The sequence below is a fragment of the Argopecten irradians genome, chromosome 6, assembly GCF_041381155.1.
Source record: "Argopecten irradians isolate NY chromosome 6, Ai_NY, whole genome shotgun sequence".
NCBI lineage: Eukaryota > Metazoa > Mollusca > Bivalvia > Pectinida > Pectinidae > Argopecten > Argopecten irradians.
In genome coordinates, this window is record NC_091139.1 from 18,682,174 (window position 1) to 18,706,792 (window position 24,619).

Consider the following 24,619-nt stretch of genomic DNA (forward strand, 5'->3'; position numbering starts at 1 on the left):
ATGAAATCTCAGGGGTTAATTATAGTTAAAAGTAAAGGAGGCTGGTAATGAGGTGGAAACAAATTATAGCAGGTAGCTATATAGACTATCTCACCTGTTACTCAAACTCACCTAGACTATCTCATCTGTACCTCAAACTCACATAGACTATCTCACCTGTACCTGAAACTCACATAGACTATCTCACCTGTTCCTCAAACTCACATAGACTATCTCACTTGTACCTCAAACTCACATAGATTATCTCACCTGTACCTGAAACTCACATAGACTATCTCACCTGTACCTGAAACTCACATAGACTATCTCACCTGTACCTCAAACTCACATAGACTATCTCACCTTGTACCTCAAACTCACTATCTTATCACCTGTAAGTTACCTCAAACACATGTTTGGGAGGCTGGGTGGTGTTCAGATGAGAATTATACTCAATATATACCACACCTACGTTTACTGTAACCCGTTTGGCAGCTATAGTTCAAACAAAAGCATATACAAAATTAAGTTTAAACATAAAAATACTGAAAATGCACCTGTAGCTATAGCCTTACTTTTAAAAATGATTGAATAAAACCGACATGCTTCACATAACTTGATATAAACACATAAATAAAGTGCTTTATAGAACTACTTATTAACAGGTGGTCAATGAAGACAAGGTCCTTGATATCATTTATCATTATCTCTGTATATAAGACTTGTTATTCGAGTTATTCATGTTTACATTCTGTTCTAACAGCCTTCCCTTTTATACAGAAATGTAATGGTCATATATAACTGATGTATGTAAACTTTTTTCAAGGCAAATGTTTACCTAAAGTATGAACATCTGACGGTTCAACAAGTACAACTATTTGTATCAATCTTCCATTTATTCCCCACCCGAACTTTTTGTGTTTCCTACATGAATCCTGAAAAGATGAATGTCTTTTTAAATGCTTACACACCTTGCTAGACCAGGCAGCTTTTGGGCTTTAAAAGTGAACGTCATCTTAATGTATGTGCTGCATTCTTATCACATTTTCTTTACTTCACAAATGAAAATTAAGAACTGAAACATTTACCTTCGAAATGATATTTTTATGGATCTGGATAAAATCACAGTTTTACCCGTGAAAACACATTTAGACTCTTCTAAATCAAAGACTAGACCAGTGAATTATAACATTTTAGTGGTTAATGAGTTAATAATTAAATTTATGTGGTACATCAGAATATGGCTCATGAGCTAGGTGACTTCTTCGGGATTATATGTTCGATACAAATATTGATGGCTCAAAAGGTGTGTCGGAATCATTTCCGGTGTTTTACTGTAGCCATAAAAACTGGATAATACCTCAGGATTAACCTCGGTTCACCTTGGATCAGGCAGGGACACATGGCAGTTTTCATTGATTAATGGTTTAATATCACAGGTTATAATGTACTGTTATAGTAAATTCAACAAAGCATAACATGTACCACAAGACTGACAATAATTAGAACTATTATGTTTTGTTTGATGTATACAATAATGAAACAAGAAATATCTAAAAAACAATATACCCTGGCCTCAATATGATATTTGGACAGGACATAAGAGACAAATATAGTAATACTTCCAGGATATATGTACCTGACCCTCTTCCATTTCATGGTAGGAGCATACTATTCTTTTTAGTTACTTATTTTAGTGTCAATACATTATCAAACAAATGGTATCAGGAAACTTTTATAACCTACAACCTTTACAAGAGCAAGATGACGGTTTTTAAACGTTTATTCATCTTTGTATATTAAATGTGATTGTGTAAATTAGCATTAATAGCCAAGTTTTATTGATGCTAATGACAGGGTATATACAAACAAGCTTGAAATCCCAGAAGTTGAAATGTGAGTTAGTGTGTGTAAATTGGGCAGTTTGACTTTATAATTACACCTTATCACCGCTCTATAGCACGGTTATCAGCGTTATTAACCCCACCATCAAGCAATTGCCATCTCAGGACAAAGTGGCCTCCCTGTTTACACTCAGATAACATGTCCAATCTGACCGGACTAGTGCTAGGGTTTAACGACAGCCTAGGTGATAAATGTACGAGATTACAAGTGTCCTAGAGAGGTATGGGTCAGTACATAAATCAGATATATACAATAACACAACCTATTTACACTAAATACCTATACATTGACAATGTTGTTACACACCAATCGTCACCCACTTCATTACCACCGTCATTTTCTGTAACCTGACCTTTATGAGCCGGGGACATCGGTACCTAGGCTGAGATATAATGATACAGCAGGAACATTTACATTCGTACATACCTTTGTTGTGGGGTCGCTCACCTTATACAATGTAAATATAACACAAGGAAAGTAAAGTGGTCAATGATGGAATTAGGGGTGATAACTTGTGAAATTATCTCAATATAAAACAAGGGAGATAATTCAAAACATGTGGACAATAATTTGATAAACAGGGGAGATAATTGGAGAAACAAGGGATATAATTTATGATAATCAATTTAAGAGATTTGGATATGAAATTAACCAAGTAAGAGATTTCAAATAAGCTTTACTGGCATGCATAAAGTGGGTATGTCAAATATCTGTTTACAATATTACTAAACCATTTTGCTCATCAGATATATACATGTATTCACGTTCAATCTACATAATAAACACATAGAACTATAAAACTGTATTGATTCATCTGTAGCACACCTGATATCAACAATGTAACAAAAGTAAATTGCTCCCAGCGAAAATTTACATATCTGATATAATGATGATCTATAGCCAAAATCTCAGTTGTCCTCTGGCAAAGAAGTGATACACCTGAGCCATGCAGGTCTGGAATAACACTCTATTATTCTAGCCCCTTTAGAATACACACGCCACAAAATGATGGCAGGTCTTATTTTACATTAATTTTTCTGGAATTCTGCATTCCCCTCATTTTCTAACAGTACACCAGTTGAAATACACATTATGAATAATTCAATCTAATAGTAAACTTTAAAAGCACCAGTACTTAAGTTTTACTGTTTACAACAAATAATACAATAGCTCAGAATATATGACAAACGGTTTGTAAATATTAAAATTAATTCTCTATAAATTACCATTGATATCTAATGTTGTCTGTTTTTAAGTACTAAACTGATGATAAATTGATGTACTGAGTGTCCGGGTACTGAACCTTAGCACATGTCATCAATAAATCACAACATAAATTGTTCACTAGAAGTATTGGTCTACTTGAAGTGTGTATTTAGTGTATAATTTATTGAAGAGATTGTGACATATTGTTAGGAATCAATCTATTTGTTTGATTTATGTTGATTTGGATATCTCGCATTTGATCTTATAGGCTGCACTAGAATCTAAAATACAGTTTCACAAAACTTAAGGCCTACATTAATCAAAACCAATTTTAAATTAGAAACACATCGTGATGAAACATATAAGGCATTTCGATAATGGTTTTATACCAGTAATTATAAACCAATATTTTGTAAACATAATAAACTCACCTTCTATTTTCTTATGATAAATCTTTCAAATCTGATTCAGACGATCTAGACAGACCAAACATAAGGTGATTGAATTATACACAAAATGTCCAAAGCCACTGCCGAACACAAAAAATAACGCTGCGCAGTAGTACACAGGTACGGTGGGAAACAATACGGCACCGTAAACAACAAACAGGAGTATTGTGATCAGGGAACAAAGCCCCAGATATGCAACAGTGATAACAGATACGACGGGACTCACCTGGCAGGTAAAAAGTCTACGCAGTCTACATCACCGACTGTTTAAAGACTGGACCTCTACCCTGACTAAATCAATAAGTACACCCAGGCCACTGCATGCCTTGTCAATACCTGTCAGCTTTAAATATTGGATTTTATATACCACACCCCCGTTGTTTGGCTCCATTTTTCTATATAATAATTTAAATGGCGTATGCGGACTATTCAGGAAAATTATCATTTTCATTGACACAAAAAACATGTCCTGTTTTGTGTAGAAGAAAAGATATTCAGAGCTAATGGGAGAGAGGATTATAAGTTAAAAGCATTGTAAAGTATCCCCCCAATATTCCCTAGCTGTAACCACAATTCAATTATTTATGTTTATTACATATAAAATTGCTTTCTTTTGAAGAGAAGAACTTTTTTTCTCATGCGTCAAACAACATGTAATGATATTTTTCTGTAAATTAATTTCTGTGTCAAGAGGTAAAATACTTGAAATTAAAATATTACATTACTTATTTATATATAAACACACAACAACGAGCATACACAACAGGCTAGTACAATTACTCTATTGTGTGGTGTATTCTGAAATTCTTTTTGGGAAACAATTATTATACTTTAGGAAAATTGAGAAGACCATTTATAGAACCTGATGCCTTTTAAATTGAATTGAATTCAATGTAGGATTATAAATATCCGCAATATATAATAGAAGCAATGTTTATCTGTAAAATGATAAATATTTCCAAATAATTAAGCAGTATTACAGTGTAGTTAAAGACTTTACCAGCAGCCAAAAAGAAGTGCTTATAGTGATGCTTATTTCAACTCATTCACCCTAAACATACACTTAGACTCTTCTAAATCAAAGACAAGGCCAGTCCATTAAGTAATTTCAGAGGTGAATAATTATGTAAGTTAATAACATGATATCTTTATATTAAAACTAAAAACACAAACTAATATATCTATATAATTTATAATCCTGTTTATGAATTGCTATCTTAATCGGACGATCAGAACCAATTATTAAAAGTTTAGATTTCAAAAACAGGAATTTGATAGTATTTATTGGATATGCCTTTAGATTAAGGTTCAGATAGACGGATACATCAGAAAATGGCATTGAAAATTCAAATTAAAGACGAGCGTATTGTATGCACGATAGTCTAAATATAGGAAAAGATTAGAAAAGGAGAGCCGAGTGTTGGTTTTTGTTTTCAAGTTTACTGGAAGATCAAAATTGATCAAAGATTACAAGTGTAGAATATCGATGATGCAAGAAATTACACGAAAAACCAAAACCAGATCAGAATTACTATATAATTACTGATATTTGCAGAGATGTTTTACTGAAAGGATTTCCTAATTACCACACAAGAGTAATATTGACTACAGACAATTCCATTTATTTCTCAGTACAATAGGTGTAAAGCTTATTAGAATTTCTTAACAATACCAGGTAGAGGGTAATAACATAAGACTTGTACAGAGCGGTACACTAATTATATATAACGCAATACAATGGAAAGCATATATACAATGTAGAAAGATACATATATAGGTATAGCACATTTAGTAGAATGAGTAGAAAATATATCTAGTATACATATATATAAAAGTAGTAACTTAATTACTACTCATTCAGATAGCACCATCGGGGGTAAAATTGGGGGAAGGGGAGAGGGGAGATAATTGTTAGTTATTTCATTAGGTGGGTTTTATCAGTTTGAAAAAAAAAAACCCTTAACAAAATAACTAACGATTAATTACTACTTAAATTCATGTGACACCATGGGGGTTAAAATTGGGGAAAGGGGAGGGGGAGACAATTGTTAAATATTTCATTATGGACCATTAAACTGTATGTACATGTGTTTCATAGACCCAAGCAACATAGTAGTTTGTGTGGTATACCCCTCCTCTCTTAATTAATATAAATCTACTTAATATGATAAGTATATTTATCCAATGTAACAGTCCATCATAAAAATCTGGCAGAAAAATCCTATTTTTATCATCTGCGAAACATATTCAGTTATTTCAGTGCAGCAGGCCCTCAAAAATGTTTGTAGGAGCAATAATATTGTTTAAATATATATACACTTAAATTAAATTCAATAAAGAATCAAATCCATACTAAACTCAGCATCTGCATTCTTCAGCAAAGCAACCTTTGAGGTTCACCATACAAATTATTGATGAGATGAAATTTTATCACATGCAACACAATTCTATTGATTAAAATTTCTTATTGAACCTACTGGGAAATTAAAACTGCTTTTAAGTTATTGATAATTCTAGATCTTTCTCTAATGCTTAACCTTAAGGAATTAGAGTTAGCTATATATATATAGAGTATATAGTTAATGCTCAAATAGTCTATCTAAATAGCAATGAACAGCTCTTCTGGATTTTAAATGTTTCTATTGGTAGCTTATAATGATAAACTTATAAAATATTAAGATTTTATTATAAAAATTATTACATATAAAACTGGTAAAGCAAATGACCAGTGATCGAGAATTTCAAGGGCATCCTTTTGAATAGGGAAAACAGTACATGTCTTTTTCCTTTAGAAATATACTGGCTGGCGCATATAAACGAATATTTCCTTATTTGGATCGCGAAATATGCACATGCAATTGGGAAAATATAGCAAAACTTCTGAAGAAAAAGTGGTCTATATTTAGCCTGAATGCCAATCAAAAAGTCACTGGCTGAGATTTAGTTCTATGTCCTCATGGTGAAATGATAGGTGGGGTATGTTGCATAGTGTTAACTAAGTCTTTCTGTCCTTTCTTAATATCTATCTTGATATTCTAGACAAGAAAGAGAACAGACATCCCCATCAGGATGAATTTTGGTTTTTACTGAAGAATTGCATGGCAAAAGGAGCTTCAGATATTTCACAGTATCAAATATGGTGAAACAGCAGGATCAAATTAATATTGTTGTCAGGTGATGTTTATTTGTTAACCCTATTCCACTGCTTTGATCCCCAAATCAACAAAGCCACAGTATTATATAATTATCTGTTGGGTTTGCATTTGAATATATACAGAGGACTCCACATAATCGAATAATGGTTATTCGAATATTTCGGTAATTTGCATAAAATTCTGCGGTCCCGATTTTTTCCTTCTTTATCTTTGTTTTTCAACTCCGTGTATTTGCATAGACTTTTACATGACCTCCGGTTATTTGAATAAAATATTTGGGAAATTCTCAAAATAAAATCGAATATTTTTCAATTTTGCAATATATTTTAAACGAAATTCGCCGATATATGTTTCATGATACTTCGCTTTTACTAGAAATCATCCTGGTAACAGATTAACGTTATAGTATGGCTTGTTATTTTATGCATGAATCTGCAAAGGTATTCGACGCTGTTACGATTTACATGAGCAGCGGTTGATCATAACTTTAGTATATTCACTGACTCAAACATCTAATTAAAGCATTTGCACATTCAAATATGTTTATTCATTAACGTAAAATACCTTAGTTCGGTTGGAGAAACCATGCTTCCTTACAACAATCGCCATTCATGAGTAGTCTCGTTCAAACAGAGTCTTGTTGACTACGACAGTCATGTGCGTATCAAGCGTCTCGTTGAACGAGACATAAAAGCATGCAAAGTCGGCGTGCAATGACTACGGCAAGTTTCGTACAGTATGTAAGCTTAGGATGCAAAAGATACTTGCTACGTTAATTGTTTCATTGCTACTTGAATATGCATTAATTTCTGAAATGTTATCAAGCTATTCGCCGCATAGATCAACAATACAGGGAGAATTCTCAAAAGACATTTAGGTCGAGTGAACGCATGGCTTCATCACCTGCCGCCATTTTCGAATTCATATGCACATGTGTAAAAGCAACACTACTAGTTGATCGGCACTTTGAAGTTTAATCACGATCGTAAGTTCATTTTGCCAGGCAAATGTACGTTAATTTGTTTATTATTTAGGTATAGAATTGTAGACACAAATCCAATCCTGTTTAGTAGAATCTAATTGCATTTGATATCGATCGTTTAGCTGTTTCTCAAATATTCACGTGTCGATCTAACGTAAACAAGAATCTAATACTGGATTATTTTTTGTTATTAAACAATTAAAATCGATTTACAACTTCGAAAATAATTACTTGTGGTTCGTTTTAAGTGTAAATAATTTACGTATTTATCAAGTAAACGAAACGATATCTATTTGCCTATTCACATACATATGTGTGGGGTCAAACGGAGGTGCAAAATGTCATCTCCGCCTATTCGAATACTCCGGTTATTTGCATATTTTCTTCTGGAAAATGACCTATGCAAATAAGCGGAATCATCTGTAGTTTGTATACATCTATACCGGGTATTTACATCTATTATTTTCAAATAATTTTGTGTATACCCATTGTTTTGAAGTCCCTCATCAGAGTTGGTGGGTTTTATTCAGAATAGATCTAGATAACTAAACAAGAACATTTGGCATTAAAATGCTGATGACAAATACTCAAATCAAATTAGTATGATGAACTTCTTGCTTAATATCAATAATAAATTCAGTTTACATGTGTAGCTGGATTGGACTGGGTCGATCATTATTGACCAGGTAACTCAGTGGTAGAGCATTCAGCTAGTGTTTGGAGGTTCCGGGTTCGAATACTGTTCTGCCTGCTACGATTTTCTCCTCTCCTGTTACATATGTTTCAATATACAGCAAATAAATTCATAAGATGTCAAGAATTTTTGTACCGGTACAAAAAATCTCCAGTACAAAAATTCTACAGCACGGAAATTCCTGTATTCAATTCAGAATGGTGTCTGATTAGATGTTGGAAGAGTTGCCATCCACATCCTTGTCTGATTAATCCAATGCTACAGAGTGAATCAAGGGAGTTATGAGGGCACAGCCCTTCATGTCCGCAGGGCACAAAATGCGAAGCACTTCTAAGGTAAAACATACATGAGAATATAAGAAAAACTCCAATCTTCAAAATCTAATCCTACATAATGACAGCTTCAGTTTGCAATCGCCATTTTTTTACCCTATGTATCCGCCTGAATGTGATGCTTTGAAGTAAGCTTAATATTTCATCAAGCAGTTCAAACGCTCTTATGATCCGACGAACGTAATCTTCATCAGACAGAAGCAAGCGTTCCAGTGATTCGGACCAGCTTCAAAAATAATCAACTAACCAAAAACAGAAATCTGCTACGGAAATAAAATTTCTTTCTTCACAAATGTGGGTTTGGGGCAAGGATAAATTGTGAATATATGAATAAAAGATAAACAGAAAATTCAGCTCCGTAATTTCCATAAATTGCACTTTTTAACATCGCATAATTAATGGTTTCTGAAACAGCTAGCTGTGCCCTTTAAGGCCTTGCCTTTAGTCATATTAGTTAACAATGTTCCATTCTATTTTTTAACATTATATAAATCAGAATGTGATCAAAATACAATGATTCTTTCTTAATCTCATTATACAAGTCAATTGTCATGCATTTAATAATCACTATATTTGTATTTTGAAAGAATATCTAAGATCGAGCTACTGCCATCAACGGAAAATTACTTTACATCTGGGCCTTACAACATCAACATTTATCCGGAATCTCTACATGACACTACACATGTAGCTGACTAAAGTCTAAGCTGCAAAACAACAACACAGACTGCCACAACAGGTGAAATGAGAAAGTTTTCAAAGTTTACAAAAACATGCTCAAAATTCAACATGATCAAATGAAAATTGAATGTGGTAAACATTGACTAACTATAAAACTTACCATAACACCGAATATCTGACGGATACACTGTTGTGACTATCAATCCAAAACTTTGTTAAACTGCCCCACTTTAAAGTCAATGGCAGGTGCCCGTTTCTTCGGAAGCTAAAATATTCAGTGCGTGACTAATATCTGTGACAAAGAAAACAAATAAGGTGAAACATAACTCAAAATTTGTATGACAATATACTTGTTTTAGAAACATGAATAACAAACACTATTAATGAATGTATCTATTTATTTTTAATTTGAAATATATACTGTTTACTGCGGAACAGTATCTAATTGAAACGCATGCGCACGGCCCGTACAGACGATAACTTCCTGTCGAAAAGCAGCAGGTTCTAAACGAGAAGACTGAAAAGTTTGGAAAATGCCAACTTACAAAGGTTATTTATCAGCTTAAGATTAAGATCATCTTGATCATATGTACTTATTCATTCAAAGGTCTCGTAGTAATCATTTAGAAAATACAAACGAGATTTCAATCACAAAAAATGCATTGTCATGTATGCCGGTACACGTGTGAAGTTTGTTTGTTCATAATCTGATAATGTTTGGTATTTGTACATGTAGATTTAATACAGTATAATAATATGAATTTAAGGCAAAGCCTCAGAAGAGCGCAGCTACATGTAAAAGATTATAACATCATAACTTTATATTGTCTATATTTTTCTATGAGATTAACAATAAAATATTTCACTGACATGCAAATACTATCGATAGTTAGAAAGAATTCAAAACAATCCAAATGGAATAGTTCAATATACACGTACTTCAATCTTGTTTTTTATCAGAAAACTTAGCAACATGCCATGCTATCAAAAATACGCACGAATCTGTGCCGTCATCTTTGGCGTCAGGTTTTGTGACGTCACTGCTGACGGTGCCGTGCGCTTGAGAACATACATAGTATATATTGGACAACTTCATTTATTGTGTTGTTCTTGTATATGTGTAAATTAAAACTACTTACAATAATTTTAAATCGTATACTGATAACACAATTAGTCTAGTAAAGAAATTTCAAATCTCGTCGTGCTGATAACGAGAATTAATACATGGCTGCCTACATGGAGGCGCGAGACTTTTTCCGCGGGACACAATTTCAAAGTCCAAGGGGTACTGGAGTGTATTGGAATCTATATGCTCACACACGTGTTATGGTTAGTAGAGCTTCGCTCTACGCGGCCTTCGGCAGCGCAGAGAGCTGCGCTCTTATGAATTTAAGGCAAATCCTCAGAAGAGCGCAGCTACATGTAAAAGATTATAACATCATAATTTTATATTGTCTATATTTTTCTACGTGATTAACAATAAAATATTTCACTGACATGCACATACTATCGATTGTTAGAAAGAATTCAAAATAATGTCTACTTCAATCTTGTTTTTATCAGATGCAGGTGCTATCAAAAATACGCGCGAATCTGTGCTGTCATCTTTGGCGTCTGGTTTTGTGACGTCACTGCTGACTTCAATCTTGTAGAGAAAACTTGGCAACATGCCATGCTATCGAAAATACGCGCGAATCTGTGCCGTCATCTTTGGCGTCAGGTTTTGTGACGTCACTGCTGACGGTGCCGTGCGCTTGAGAACATACATAGTATATATATTGGACAACTTCATTTATTGTGTTGTTCTTGTATATGTGTAAATTAAAACTACTTACAATAATTTTAAATCGTATACTGATAACACAATTAGTCTAGTAAAGAAATTTCAAATCTCGTCGTGCTGATAACGAGAATTAATACATGGCTGCCTACATGGAGGCGCGAGACTTTTTCCCGCGGGACACAATTTCAAAGTCCAAGGGGTACTGGAGTGTATTGGAATCTATATGCTCACACACGTGTTATGGTTAGTAGAGCTTCGCTCTACGCGGCCTTCGGCAGCGCAGAGAGCTGCGCTCTTATGAATTTAAGGCAAATCCTCAGAAGAGCGCAGCTACATGTAAAAGATTATAACATCATAATTTTATATTGTCTATATTTTTCTACGTGATTAACAATAAAATATTTCACTGACATGCACATACTATCGATTGTTAGAAAGAATTCAAAATAATAATGTCTACTTCAATCTTGTTTTTATCAGATGCAGGTGCTATCAAAAAATACGCGCGAATCTGTGCTGTCATCTTTGGCGTCTGGTTTTGTGACGTCACTGCTGACTTCAATCTTGGAGAGAAAACTTGGCAACATGCCATGCTATCGAAAATACGTGCGAATCTGTGCCGTCATCTTTGGCGTCAGGTTTTGTGACGTCACTGCTGACAGTGCCGTGCGCTTGAGAACATACACAGTATATATTGGACAACTTCATTTATTGTGTTGTTCTTGTATATGTGTAAATTAAAACTACTTACAGTAATTTTAAATCGTATACTGATAACACAATTAGTCTAGTAAAGAAATTTCAAATCTCGTCGTGCTGATAACGAGAATTAAAACATGGCTGCCTACATGGAGGCGCGAGACTTTTCCTGCGGGACACAATTTCAAAGTCCAAGGGGTACTGGAGTGTATTGGAATCTATATGCTCACACACGTGTTATGATTAGTAGAGCTTCGCTTTATGCGGCCTTCGGCAGCGCAGAGAGCTGCGCTCTTATGAATTTAATGCAAATCCTCAGAAGAGCGCAGCTACATGTAAAAGATTATAACATCATAATTTTATATTGTCTATATTTTTCTACGTGATTAACAATAAACGCCTATATTCCCATCATATTCTAGACATGCTAACCAAACTACTATCGAATTGTTAGAAAGTTTAATTCATAAAATAATGGTCTACTGCAGGCATCATCTTCAGACCATTTTTGATTCTTTTACGGTCAGATGCGAAGTGCATATCAATGAACTATACGCATGCGAATCTGTGCGTATGTCTATGTCTTTGGCGGTCTGGTTTATGCTGACGTCACTGAACATTGACTTCTCAAGTTTCTAACAGGTGCAAGAGGCCTGAAACATTGGCATGAAACATGCCATGACTATCGAAGTTGTTGTTACTCGTCGGGTGCGAAATCTGGCCGCCACAGCCGTGCCGAAACTTTCTTTCAAGTTCTACAAAGTCAGATTTTGGACTTTGCATGAATGATCTATGACGTCAAGAGTGTTGCTGACAGTGCCGTGCTTGATTGTTTGAACTCTCATACACAAGTATATAGGCTGAAATGGAACAACTTTCATTTATTGTGTTGTGTTCTCCTGTATATGTGTAACCCGCCCATCTTGTGAAAAACAAATTTTAGAACTTAGCTTCTACAAGTGGCCCGTATTTTTAAAATGAATTGATCCTGACATCGGGTATACAAAGTGTTGATAACAAAACAATGGCTCCGCCAAAGTCTTATTGAAAATGATATATTTCAACTTCTTCGTCCGTGCTGATAACGAGAATTAGAAAAAACATGCACTGCCTATGTCCATGACATGGAGGCGCAGACGATGTTCGTTTTCCTGCGGGAGTTACAGATTTCAAAGATCCAAGATGGGCGGTACTGGCAGTGTATTGGAAAGCTATTTGCTCTCTACACGTGTTATGATTAGTAGAGCTTCGAAATTTTACATGCGGCCTGGTCCCGGCGTAGCACGCGCTAATTTCGAGCTGGGCGATCTCTTACATTCATCATTCTTTCCAACGAGCAATAATTAGATTGGACATTTTAGGCTGTTCGGAGTTATACCTGATTCCCATACTTGTTCTTGAAAATTCATGAGATGATCCATCGACATATGTCAATTGTGTTGGTAATAGTTTGAACTACTCTCTCTCCTTTGTCGCCAATAACTTCGCATTTTCAAAAATTCATTTACTTACTTCTGAAGTTTTAGTGCGGATTTTAAATGGAGCTCGCACGCCAATTACCTGACAATGGTCATCGAAAATTCTTACACAAATCACCTAACCAAAACCTCAGAATTATTAATTATTACAATTAATACCGAATAAAGGCCCTTTCGTCAACATTTTGGTGATAAAAATTGTTGAATGAAATTGTGACCCTGTCATATACTGCAGGACACATGAGCTGTTTACTATTGCATCAATTGATTTTTTTTTTTGTAATTGTTTTATTTTTGAAGAAATTCATTTATTTAAGAAATAAATCTTTATTTTGTTGAGGTTATGAGGGTATATAGAGATAATGGAGCATGTGTAAATTATGTAACCCTAGCGAAGCTGCAGGTTGTGGGACATTTTTAGATGTAAAAGAGATAATATTAATCAATTGTGATTATTCTGTATAAGTACCATATAATAAGTTCATACTTTTATAGACAGATGCTTCATGATAAGCTAGCAGCTTAATTTTAATATACCCAATGGGTCTAATATGGAGTAGTTGCTGTTTGGTTTCAAAGTAATATTAGTTAGAAAAGTTTCTCTCACATGTTTACATATATGATATTGTTTTAACCAAGTTCAGATCTAGACTTATCAGAGGCCTTTTTAGCTAATTTTTAATTTGAAATAATTTCCATTTAGAATAGGGCCCAGTACTATGGTTCCAAATGACCCTAGAGAACCCCCTCATATAGTGCACATTAATCAATATTACATGTACCAGGTAATATTGACACAACTGCAAAATAGCTCTACCATCAATAACTCCACCTTCTATTGGTGTGTTGCCCTCCCTTACAAAAAAATCAACAGATAACTTGAATATCTGAACTTGGAACATTCATATTGTATTTTATAATCGGTATCAGAAATGCTTTCTTTTTTCTTTTAAATGAAAGTTAAACTGAATATGTTTGATCCTTTCAGTCAATGTAAAGTGGGGGAAGGAGAAGTTTAGTGATGTGGACTGTAACACAGACGAGCTGCCCATCGTCCTCAAGGCTCAACTGTTTGCTCTGTCGGGTGTCCAGCCAGAGAGACAGAAAGTTATGATGAAGGGAGCTGTATTAAAGGTGAGTTCAAAGGTCATATAATGTTTAAAATACAAATCGCATTAGTCAACTTATCTGTCTAATGTTTCAAGCATATAATGATTATCAGATCTCTCATATAACATCTTCACATTTATTTCAAAGGGTATAGGCTAGGGTACAGTTTGAAGTAAGATCCTTGAGAATGTTTCTTGGAGATAGATGGGGGTATATTGATAAAGTTTTATGTTTTGTTGGTACAACTGTTGAGTTTTAATTATCCAGTAGACTGCTGTAAAATATTTCCAATATTTTTTTTTTACAGGATGATGATTGGGGAAAGGTGAAACTGAAGGATGTAAGTAAACATGCCTACAATATCTAGCTATATAGGTACAGTCCATTGTTACAAATCAATGCTGTATTGATATTCAATGATTTTAATAAAAAATGATGAAAATGATAAGTACTAAATCACATTGAGAGATGAATGCTTTGGGATGCAGATATTTTGAAACTTTTAACTTTTGTTCCATATTAATGGAAGAAAGTTAAAACTTTAAGTATTTAGAATCTCACCCTGACATTGTTATCAGGGAGCCACACTTCTGATGATGGGGACAGCGGAGGCTTTACCCCAGGAGCCAGTAGAGAAGACAGTATTTATGGAGGATATGAGCGAGGAACAGCTAGCTACAGCAGTAAGTTTTCTCCCTTTACACCAATATCTGTTAACATGGATTTTGGAATAACATGTTTTTCTGTTACAATAAAATAACATATTTACAATTCCTTACCAAAGTCAATGGAGGGGATTGTGTAATTAGTAATTAATATAACTTAGTATGAGCAATATTAAATTCACTGATCAGTCTAAATATAAATAATACAGAAAATACAATTTGTCAAAAATTAAAGTAGTGTTAGGTCAGTATTTATCTATCAGTGTTGATACAAGATAATTTTTGGATCAATCTTGGACCAGATTCTTAATTCATTGAGATGTTATTTTTTTTTTTTTGTCTGTGATAGATGTCATTTTGTTGAATTTTCACAGTTGGAGATCCCAAGTGGTTTGACCAATCTAGGAAACACCTGTTATATGAACGCTACAATCCAATGTCTACGATCCATTCCAGAACTCACAGACGCCCTCAAAAAGTATAAATTTTCTTTTCAATTTTTTTATTCATTTTTGCTATCATGCAAATGAATTTTTTAACAATGATAATGCATATTATGTAAGCTTATAGAGAGAGTTGAATTTATAAAAAATTGAACTATTGTTTTTGAAGACCTATTGTCTTTTTCTGCAAAAGTTCAGCCATTTTTTGTGCGGAATTATGCCTGTTGTACATCATATTTAACATTTCTTTATAGGTACAAAGGGGACATAACTATGGGTGGAGCCATTTCTCCTGCTGACTCCATTACTGCAGGTAATCCTGATAAAAATGTTAATTCCAGAATATATGATTTTTCTCGGTCTTTAATGTAGGATTCTTATCCCATTAGTCACTGCCTTGTAATAAAAACCTTTCTTATTGACTGTGTTGATATGTTCTCATCATTCTGAAATACTTGACCTACATTTCATATCCAGGATGGATTTTGATATCATTTAAAATGCTTTTCATTTAACATTTTATTTTGTAACCAGAATTTCACTATTTGTTCTGTTAAAAACAGACCTTGATGTATATATAGACAATGGCATTGCATTGTTTTGTGTTCAGAAAAGGTAAATCTGAGATTTGTTATATAACACATATCAATTCCAAAGGTAGTCTGAATTATTCTGCCTTTTTATCAAAATGTTGGCCTTGAGCTGATCAACTTCAGAAATTGTGTTTATATAAATTTGATTGACTGACAAAATACAAGTTGAATAGGAAAAGGTCTATACAGATCTGTCTTTGATGTACCTAAGTCTACACAATAGAAGTCTAGATTTAAAGAAAAAGAAGTCTAGATTTAAACTTATTAGAAATAGTCCAAACTGACAGATATTGAATTTCTATTATTATAGCCATGAGGGATCTGTGTGTTGCTGTTGAAAAGTCAGGATCAGCAATTCCACCAATCATCTTCCTCCAAGTACTCCACATGGCCTACCCTCAGTTTGCTGAAAAGTCGGAACAAGGAGGCTACGCTCAGCAGGTCTGTATTAACTATAAAAAGGTAACAGCTTATTGTCCATTACTGTATTCCAAAGTTACATGTCTGGGAGGAATTTTTAGGTTTATCACTGATTTAGAAGTGGTTACAAAATCACTTTGATGTACAAAACAAAGGCTTAGTGTTGACTAAGATAGATTAAGTGCACGTGTTGAAAAAACTACATGTGCATAGTAATAATGTATTATTGAATATAAAATCTGCAATGTTAGTTGGAGAACAATTATTTTTAAGGTAAAAACCAATAATATTGTAATTGGGTTATGCCTTATTTAGGATTTTGGGGGCAAGTTGTGGTGATTAATTGACTGTCCGTGAACGGCAGTTACTGCAGTACCATGTTTTGATCAGGGTTACTGATTACCAAGTTGCATACAGAGGTCTCATATCCAGGTATTATCTTGAACGTCCCTGAACATTGTTTCTTGTTTCTCCATTTCAGGATGCCAATGAATGTTGGACTGAAATAGTCAGGTGCTTACAACAAAAGGTGAAGGTGCCAGCAATTGAGGTAAGATCCTATAAGATGGGGGAAGTATGATTGCATGATTTCTATTGTGTGTACATTTTGTATAGAAAATAGATGGTAAAGTGATCTTTTAGTTAAAAATCTGATTGACATAATCATAATACCTAAGACTAGTTTTCTCTGAACACACGATAGAAACTCTATAGTGTTAGATAGTGTGCTATTATTCAATTTTAGACTTCATTCAGTTCAGATTAGAGTGTACATTATTGATATATTAATTGTATATTATTTTGATATACTATTTTAACCTTAAATACTGTTATAAAGTAATACAGTTAAAACTCATTATATTGAACTTCAGACACTAATAGATCAAGTATCTCTTTGCTACTGACTATCAAAAGATTTCACTAAGTTTTTGCATAATATTTAGAAAAAAATATGAATGACATTTTAAAATATATACATTTAATTAATCCATACACAGATATGACAAGGTGAATTCTTTTTAACATGTACAGGGAGCAGCAGGTGGGGCCTCCTCTGGAGCCTCGTTTATAGATAAATACATGGGTATAGATTCTGAGGTCACCCTCCAGTGTCAGGAGGCTGAAGATGAACCTTCCACCAAGTCTATAGAGAAGCTCTACCAGCTCAGCTGTTTTATAGAGAAAGGTTTGTTTAAACACACAAATCAGTTCTAGGTATCCCTTCGCCAATCATTCATTTCGCTTAAACAAGGTTTTGGCACATAACCAAATGTATAAGGAGAGAAAAACTGCACAGCCAGATTGATGACCGAACACTAATTGAATGCTCAAACTATTGAGAAATGTGGTCGTAGGAGATTGAACCCATCCAGAACTGTTACAGTACTGTCAAAGAAGTCTATACAGTCGGAATGAGACATTTTACCAATTTAGCTGATTCGGTATTCTGTAAAATCTTTACAAACTTTATTCGCCCACTTCACAGCCAATCTTAACTTTTATCTTTTCAGAGGTGAAATATATGCACAGTGGATTGAGAAATGTAAGTAGATGTCATTTAATACATACAGCTACACAAATTTAATGAATAAACCAAACTTTGGATAAGTAATAAGAATGTTTTTCTTCTTAGACCAGTTGTTAAATTATTACTGTTTGGATAAGCTTGCAATGTCCTTACATGTGATTTACGGTTATTTGTGATTTGTGTTGTAGAGATTAGAAGAAAGTATAACTAAGCATTCCCCAACATTAGGTAGAGATGCAGTCTACAAGAAAAGTGTGAGTATCACTGTAAACAAAACATATATAAGTGATGAAAAGAGTGATTTTTCAATAATTGTTGTCCAGAGATGTAATGTCCAAAGTCTTTCAAGTTTCTTCTGTGACATTGTCTTCTGTTGCATCTCATAGAAAGAATTTAGTGAACAACTAACCATGTACATTAAAATATCTAGGTTAGAGGTGATGTTTTCTCAACATTGCACGGAAGTTATTTACCAAAAAAATGTCTGAGAGTAAATACAAAGATGTATTAAAGCATGTTTTTTTTGTTTTCTTTCAGAGTAAAATCAGCAGGTTACCTGGGTATTTAGCAATCCAATTTGTGCGGTTTTATTACAAAGAAAAAGACAACATTAATGCTAAAATCTTAAAGGTAAGCTATCACATGAGTCAACATGTATGTTCTGAAGTTTCCATTGATGGAGGAGGTTCGTATGTATGTTAATACTCTATGGATCCGGAAATTTAGCTGCAGTGACCATTGAAGGACTGAGCTTAGAATCTTGAATCAAAGGTAAAATAAAGAAAACAACAAAAAACTGAAGATATTAAACTTTAAGAGCATATCATTATAATGGAAAAGCATTTTACTCCACTTGCTTACACTTTGTTAACTTTTGAAAAATTCATCCTTTTCTTAAACAAATATGAAATATTGTTTTGATTACAAAGTAACACTTTGTCCAGCTTTGATTGTAAATTTTGATTATTCAGGATGTCAAATTCCCACTGAGTCTCGACACGTATGAACTGTGTACACCAGAACTACAGGAAAGGCTAGCGACCACCAGAGATAAGTTTAAAGAAATGGAAGACAGAGAAACAGAAAGGATGCAAAAGGTTTGTGTCATTCATACCATATCTCAACGAGTGTGATGTTTGTCATTATCAATTTAAGACAAATTTCATTAATTTTTAGTGTGAGTGTACTAGTACAATTATTTTCCTTGTCGGGTGTAGAGTCTGTGTACATCCGCTATGCGCAGATTCCAACTGCGCACGTGATACTGGAAGTCAGTGTCTTATAGCATTAAATATATTTCGCCATGATTAAGTGACACCAAACTTTCAAAAACATTTATTAAGATATACTTGTCAGCAATAATCTACTTTAAATTAACAACAGTGACATTACACTGTGCTAGACGCATTTGTTTTGTGTAAACTTAAAGCGGGGTATCATACAAACTCTTACATCGGTCACGATATTCTAAGCATCTGATCCACTTTGGAAACTTCCGGAACAATACAATGCAATTCAGGTTTATTTAGTCAATAAAAGAAAGTGACGAAACAGATAACTTTTAGTACCGGCCACATATTTAATCTATTTCACATCATCCTAGGTCCTAGGTGTACATTGCACTATTGTTACTAAACCCTGTGACCATAGACCGCATTTGCTGCAGTTCTAATTAATATTTATAAAATTACACAGCTTTGCGTAAGAGAAACCATGCACAGAGACTGGGTGGTGTTCTAGTGGACGACAATTTTGATCAGCGAAACAAGTGTATCGTATCACTATCAATATAATAATAAACACACTTTTATGTAACAAAGAACTTCAAAGTAATTTCACATTCAAAGTTCTGATGAAGTAAAGGAAATTGTTTAATACAATGCACCAAGGGCGTAAGTCATCTCCTTGCAATAGTCCCAAGGATAATGAGCAAAAGTGCTACGTACACCTGTTGCCGAGGATGATTTCATACTGGAAATTAAGGTTAGGAAGTATTTAGCGAGCACTTAATGTCTAACAGACATATTTCTAGTTTTATACCATACTTCAGTAAATCATGATTTAATGTTTCTCTCATTTAAAATCCTTCAAAGGCAAAAGAAGCTGGTAAAGCAGCTCCTGCTAAAAAGAAAGATGAAGATGTAGAAACAGAACCGTTTGAATTTGAAAATGGTGAGTAAAAACATTCATCTTTATTTTATATTTTATGTCATTAACATATTAAACCCACCGCAATGAAGTTAAGGTGGGGGGATGTTGTTACTGGTATCAAGTTATCCATCTGTCTGTCTGTAGACACAATTTTAATTTTATCTAGGAAACCCCTCCTAAACTACTTGAGAGGTTTTTGATGAAATTTGGTACACAGAACCCTTACATAAATTGTCCCCTATTAATGGAGTTATTCTTAAAGATGCTCCACTGCCGACAAAGCATAAATGATATTCCTCAGTTGAACAATAATTGGTGTTTGATCGTGTATATATATAAAAATAATATGAAATAATTTATTTCGCCTTTGGTGCATGTGCAATCAGTACTTCCTTCCATATAGGATATAGTGACACAGAATTTTTTCGGGATTCAATTTATTATTTTTAATATTTTTAACTTGAAGTAAAATTAGAAGCTCAAACTTTTCAATGGTTGGTAAGTGAGTAACTTTTGTAACTGAAGAAAAATACTAAATCGTGTGCTCCTGTTGATAATGAAAAAATACCATTTGTCAGTGGTGGAGCATCTATAAATTTGTGCAGTGGGGGGTATTAATCGGCCTCTCTTATGACAGTTCTAGTCTATTGTTTGTTTTTTAGATAGATAAACATGTTATAATTACAAATGTTGAGGTCTGGATAAAAAAGACACATCTATTCAACTAAATTAAAAGTTGTGTTTGAGACTAGAAATATGGATTGACATATCTTAGTGTCTGTAAGCATTCACTGTAATAAACGGGCTAAATTTACTTAAATTATGTTTGTTTGTCCTAGGTCCCGAATCCAATAAAAGTGGTTACTATGATTTAAAAGCTGTTGTAACACTCAAATTTATATTTGTTTGGCCTAGATCCATCTCCGTTATTCCAGGGGTTACTGTTGTAATATCCATACACCCTGGACTATTTCATGGCAAAATCGAAAGCAGTTCAGACAAAAAAACTGACTAATCACAAGTCTACATAGACTTCATTAAGATTACACAGAGAACAACTCCCAAACTTCAAAGCCATACATTGTATCAGTATTAAATTCTCCTGATGTAAATGTACAGTTGAGGGGACCATACTACTTATCTCATCTGTTGTTTCGCTATGACATAGTCCAGGAGTGGATACAATGTCAGTGATAGCAACCTCTGGATTATCGAGGATGGCTTAGATCCAATAAGTGATTACTATGAATTAAATACTGTTGTCATCAGATCCTGGATCTATTAACAGTGATTACTATGAGATAGATATTGTCATTATCACACATTTATGTTTGTTTGGTCTTGAATCTGGATCAAATAACAACAGTTACTATGAGTAAGATATTGTCATTATCACACATTTATATTTGTTTGGCCTAGATCCTGGTTCCAATAACAGCGGTTACTATGAGTTAAATGCTGTCCTCACACACAAGGGAAGGTCTAGTTCCAGTGGACATTATGTTGCCTGGGTGAAGCGGAAAGAAGGTAATCTTATGTAGTAAAACAGAAGTGTATTTTTTTTCCAATTTAGACCATATCTGTTAATTATTGATCATTATAAAAGATTCACACAAAAACAGAACTCTATCTAACATGTGCTGAAGAGAAAGAAATATTTATAAGAGTGAGAGTTAGTTCCCTTTGTACATTGAGACCTTTTTTGTGGTGTACAAGTATAGCTAATATTATTAAATTTGTTTAGGCAGCTTAGCTTTAAATCTATACTTTATACTCTTTACTTAGCAGATGAGGTAAAAAATACTATTCGATATTTATTCTACTCAAATTATTTATAGTGTTATACTGGAAAGACTTCAAGGAGTCAAAAATTTAGTTAAAGCTCGCATGTGGTATAATCTAACACTAAAGAGCAAAAGTGATATTTACCGGTAATTCATTGCTGCAAAAGTTAACTTCTCTGTGAGATGTAATGGTATGTGTATTTGTTGTTTGATTAATTTTGTGTATTTCTTTATCCAGATCAGTGGTTCATGTACGACGATGACCATGTAACGCCGGTAACTTCAGAAGATGTGTTAAAGTTATCAGGCGGCGGTCAGTATCATATTAGGATATGCTGAAACTAACATAAAATAAGTTCAATAACACGATAAGAGGTTTTGTAAATGTACCATCAAATTTACATCAACTTTGGAAATAAATCTCTCTCTTTTTGTCAATTTTTAGAGTTTTTTTCTAAGCCATCCTGATTTTCTGTGCCTGCATATGGCCAAGATATCAAAAATCTTACAAATTAATAGTTATTGTTTTAATTGTATAAGTTATCCCTTGGTAGGACATGACAACTACTTGGAAATTCATCAATCTTTGGATTTCCTGGATATCTTTTCAAATGTTTTGGTGTCCAAATTATACCAGATTGAATTAAGTTTTTGCAGTACAGACGTTTTTTTCCATAATAGTATAATGACCTTTGTTTTGGATTTAACTTGATGATGAACTGTTAAATGTTTCAAGAATAATATGTTATGGTTTCAGGTGACTGGCATTGTGCCTATGTTCTGCTGTATGGACCCCGGATATTGACGAAGGAGGATAAAATGGAAGCTGAAACACCAATGGAATCTTAGTGGAGATTTATAGGTCAATGTCATACTGACTGAAAGAATTACACCATCATCATATTGAGTATCTGTGAAAAAATTAAACAAACTCCATACTGACTGTCCATGTGAGGAGAGACATTAGACACTAAATTATTGTCAAAAAAATCACTCACAACTCTTTAAATTAAACTTCTCTTGGGAAATCAGAAAAAACTAATTCAGGAAAATTCCTAAAGATTACTGAAAAAAATGAACAGCTACATTTAGAGTAAGTTCTTTATTTATTGTTCTTATCTACAGGCAGTGGAACCCTTACATTTCTTGATCTGCAGTTCCCAGAAGAAGAAACTACTTTTTTTTTTTTCAGAGGGCATTATTTCTTGAAAGAAGTCATTAGTACTTAACACATTGATATGAGATATATATTTTGTGTGTATTCTGCCGTACGTGATTATAATTATGTGTGCCCTGGTACCCGTACTGTATTTTTTCTAGACAGGCTCTCCCACCAAATCAGTGCTTTCGTATGTCTCCTTGAACAAAGTGCTTTTCTACAATTCCTCAGCATCGAAATATGTGCTTTTTTTGTCAAAACTCCTTTGTGAACAATGTATTGAAAAATCTTGAACATTAATTTCACTGTGAATACAAATGGTGTCTTTGACTTGTCAAAAGTTTAAATAGATGTTTCAGAATCATCCAATGTAAATATTTATTGTGTTGGTCATGAGAACTGACCTTAATTTCCCATGTAAACAATTGATGGACCAGGTTGTTAATTGACCTAATTTGTTACTTTGTAAAGGAAACCAATGATTGTTCATTTGTTAGCTTGCTCATATAACAAATGACATGTGGATGTGATATCATCAAATATTAAAATATGCATAAAGATTAAAATCCTTTGTTTTATATTGGTTGTTGTTATCAGATGATAATACATAAATCAGAATGCATTTGACTTCTGAGATACGATGTCAGTTAACTGCAATATTGTAGCTCAAAAGACATCTAGACTGAAAATGTCATTGACCAATGGTGTGTAGGTCCGATACATATATTCGTTCTACCATGTCAATATGAAATAATGGCAACATTGCATGGTGATAATATGTTCGCTTATCAGTGAATAATTGGCCTTTTCAAGCTTGTCTTCAACATATGAAATATGATATAATACGATATATAAAATTGCACGAAAAGCAATACCATGAAGAGAGGAATAACCTGCTCTCATAGATATGTGGGTCTGTCTTGACTGAAATGTCAACTCGGAAATTCAATTACATGTGTTCTGACAGCATCATGCATGCTTATTACCGTTCATTTTAACCTCAAAAAGGACAACTTAAGAGAGGAGCATTAGATTTATAAATCAATGATTACATCTTTAATGACAATTTTTAAAATATAAACTTACATTTATGTACCTTTTGACATTCAATTTGTCATTTTTTTAGAATTCTATAACAATATTTTAAAATGTAAATTACAGTAAAAAAAAAAGATAATGACATTAATATTTTAATCATTGGGATTTTTCCATGTCTGCACAATACTCTGCATTTTTAGTCAACAATGTTTTCATGTCTGAACTGATCTGATATCAAAATGTTTGACCTATTTACCATCACAAACTAATTATGAAACTAAAGGTATGATATTGTAGGGTTTGCTCTCGTTACCACATGAACCTCCGTGACACAAACTATTTTCAACTAATCAGATATAAAGAACAGTTGGTGAAAATTTAGAGA

General features: G+C 33.7%; 2 protein-coding genes across 4 annotated transcripts in view; one reads left to right on the plus strand and one right to left on the minus strand.

Annotated features, from left to right (window-relative positions):
- Positions 1-9,669, minus strand: part of LOC138325224 (ras-related protein Rab-23-like) — a 34,525-nt gene extending 24,856 nt beyond the window's left edge. The window contains exon 1 of one of the 3 annotated variants that reach the window (XM_069270721.1): positions 9,544-9,669. The gene's annotated coding sequence lies outside the window, so the exon portion shown is untranslated. Of the gene's footprint in view, positions 1-3,521; positions 3,679-3,765; positions 3,879-9,543 lie in introns of those variants that run through there. The other 2 variants (XM_069270723.1, XM_069270722.1) reach the window with 2 other exon arrangements.
- Positions 9,670-9,838: 169 nt separating this feature from the next.
- On the plus strand, positions 9,839-23,776 carry LOC138325227 (ubiquitin carboxyl-terminal hydrolase 14-like). The gene is made up of 17 exons (XM_069270726.1): positions 9,839-9,932; positions 14,332-14,477; positions 14,761-14,793; positions 15,032-15,136; positions 15,493-15,596; positions 15,816-15,874; positions 16,465-16,595; positions 17,056-17,124; positions 17,607-17,760; positions 18,086-18,117; positions 18,291-18,356; positions 18,640-18,732; positions 19,074-19,199; positions 20,196-20,274; positions 21,673-21,780; positions 22,276-22,350; positions 22,795-23,776. The coding sequence occupies exons 1-17, from the start codon at positions 9,917-9,919 to the stop codon at positions 22,884-22,886; spliced, it is 1,488 nt and encodes a 495-aa protein (XP_069126827.1). The 5' UTR covers positions 9,839-9,916; the 3' UTR covers positions 22,887-23,776.
- The last annotated feature ends 843 nt before the right edge of the window (positions 23,777-24,619 follow it).